Genomic DNA, 2,966 nt, shown 5'->3' with positions numbered 1-2,966 from the left:
GTTAAAAAAAAAAAAAAAAAAAAAAAAAAAAAAAAAACAACAATATATATATATATATATATATATATATATATATATAACAATATATGTTATATTATTTATATTGTGTTTTTGTGGAAATAGTGTTCATTCTTGTGTTGGCATAGGAAAATGATAAAGCAAAATATATTGATATATATATAGAAAATTATTATATATATTATATGTTTATTTATTTATATATTATATTATATTATATATATTTTTTTTTCTTGAATATAAAAAAAAAAAAAGAAATTATTAACGTGTGAAATATTATATAGAATATATTAATAAATTATTATTTTATTTTATATGAATTGAATTATATAAATATATATATATATATATATATTTATATTTATATTTATTTATTTGTTTACTCATTTGTATGCCTTTATAGATAATAACACCTACTCATTTGAAATTGTGAATAGATCTACGTGGTTAAATATAGCAGAGAGAATATTCAAAGGAAACGCTCCATTTAATTTTACTATAATTCCGTATAATTATGTAAATAATTCTACAAAAGAAAATAATAATAAAGATTCAGTTTTATTAATAAGTAAGAATCTAAACAATTCTTCCAATCCAGTTGATGAAAATAATCATATAATTGACAGTACAAAAAGGAACACATCGAATAATAATAATAATAATAATAATAATAATAATAATAATAGTAATAGTAATATTGTTGGGATATACGAATCTGAAGTACATGAAGAAAAGATAAATGAAGATAATACACAACAAGGTAATATAAATAAAAAGGAAAACGAGATAGTAAATAGTAATCATCAAATACCAGTATCAAATATTTTTTCAGGAAATATTGATAATAATAAAAATTACGTTGGATCAAATTATAAGAGCACTTATAGGAATAATCCAGAGTTTATTCATTCAACAGATTTTATTGGTTCAAATAATAATAATACATTTGATTTTCTTTCGAGATATAATAATAGTGTATTGAAGAATATGCAAGGAAATACAAAAGTTCCAGGTAGCGTACCTGAATTGAAAACTAGAATTTTTTCAGAAGAAGAAAATACTGAAGTAGAATCTGCAGAAAATAATCATACGAATTCATTAAACCCCAATGAACCATGTGATAAAATAATAAAATTAGGAGATATAATAAATAGTGTAAATGAAAAAACCATATCTTTAAATTCGACCGTAAATAATGTATTATGTGTAAATTTAGATTCAGTAAATGGAAATGGTTTTATATGGACTTTATTAGGAGTACATAAGAAAAAACCATTGATCGATCCATCTAATTTCCCTACAAAAAGAGTAACACAATCATATGTTAGTCCTGATATTTCAGTGACCAATCCAGTACCTATACCTAAAAATAGTAATACGAACAAAGATGATTCAATAAATAATAAACAAGATGGAAGTGAAAATAATAACACCACAACAAATAATTTTCCTAAGGCCAGAGAAAAGCTAGTCGGAGGTTCATCCATGTTAATAAGTAAAATTAAGCCCCACAAACCTGGACAATATTTTATTGTCTATTCATATTATAGACCATTTGATCCAACAAGGGACACAAACACAAGAATTGTAGAGTTAAACGTGCAATAATATGAACGGTGTATGTAAATAAATAAATAAATATAAATATATATATATATATATATATATATATATATATATATATATATATTATATTTATATATATTTGTAGTATTAATATATTTCTGGTCATTTATAATATTTCACTTTTATTCAAATAATTAATTTTTTTGTCCATCTGTCCCGACATATATATAAAAAAAAAAAAGAAAAAAAAAAAAAAAAAAAAAATTAATGTGTAGATTATATATATATACATAAATATTTATATAGTGCCCAACTTGTTATCTTATTTCTATTTTTGATAATACAAAAGAAGTACTCAACATAAATACATTCATATATATATATATAGAAAATGTTTATGAAATATCACAAAGATAAGTTTGTATTAATTTATTGTATATCCACATATGAATTTTTATAAAAATCTCCCCCTTTTTTTTTTATATAGTCCACATATAGTACCTAAAATGTAATTATATAATTATATAATTAAATAAATGCATAATTAAATAAATGTATAATTATATAATTATATAATTATGTATGTATGTCATATATCTACCAATTAAAATATGTATAATGTTTTATCATAATCATAAAAAGTCCAAACAATAAAATAAATAAATAAGTATATAAATATATAAACTTATAAACATATAGTAATATATTTTTGTTTTGATGCATAACATTGACTTATTCATAATTTTTTTTTTTTTTTTATCTTTTCATTTATACATACATATACATATATACATTTATATATACATATAATATGTATAACACTTATTATAATTATTTATAACCAACATTTTTTATGTGTAATAATATATATATATATATATATATATATATATATATACATAAAATAACAACACGCATTAATAAAAAATTAAAATGAAATATGTATATATAATATTTATCATTAAAAGGTATTTGCCAATAAATTTTACATAAATATATATATATATTTTATATATATATATATATTATAAACCAGTTTTATTTTGGAATACAAATTTGTCGTCATGTTATAAAGAGAAATAAATTAGAATTCTAGCATTTTTTTTCTTTCTTTTGGTTAGTCATATATTGATTATAAACAAAATTGTCATTATATGTTTTTAAAAATATTTCTCGTTTGTTATTCATTCGTTAGAAATATTAATATATATATATATATATATATGTATTTATTTATTTATTTATTTATATAATATTTAATAAATAAAATATTGTATGGATAATTATATTAGTGCACCTATGTGAACATTATATATAAATTTGTTATTAAGAAAAATAAAATATAATAAAAGGGGAAAAAAAAAAAAAAAAAAAAAAAAAAA

The 2,966-nt window shown here is 18.6% G+C and overlaps 1 protein-coding gene across 1 annotated transcript; it reads left to right on the top strand.

Annotated features, from left to right (window-relative positions):
- Positions 1-421: 421 nt before the first annotated feature.
- Positions 422-1,626, top strand: PRSY57_0910000 (putative inhibitor of cysteine proteases; the record flags this gene model as incomplete). The annotated part of the gene is made up of 1 exon (XM_020114781.1): positions 422-1,626. A coding segment is annotated over one exon (1,205 nt), but the record flags the coding sequence as incomplete, so codon positions are not given.
- Between the last annotated feature and the right edge of the window lie 1,340 nt (positions 1,627-2,966).

Source organism: Plasmodium reichenowi, chromosome 9 (genome assembly GCF_001601855.1).
Source record: "Plasmodium reichenowi strain SY57 chromosome 9, whole genome shotgun sequence".
NCBI classification, from domain to species: domain Eukaryota; phylum Apicomplexa; class Aconoidasida; order Haemosporida; family Plasmodiidae; genus Plasmodium; species Plasmodium reichenowi.
This window is presented reverse-complemented; position numbering and strand designations above follow the sequence as displayed.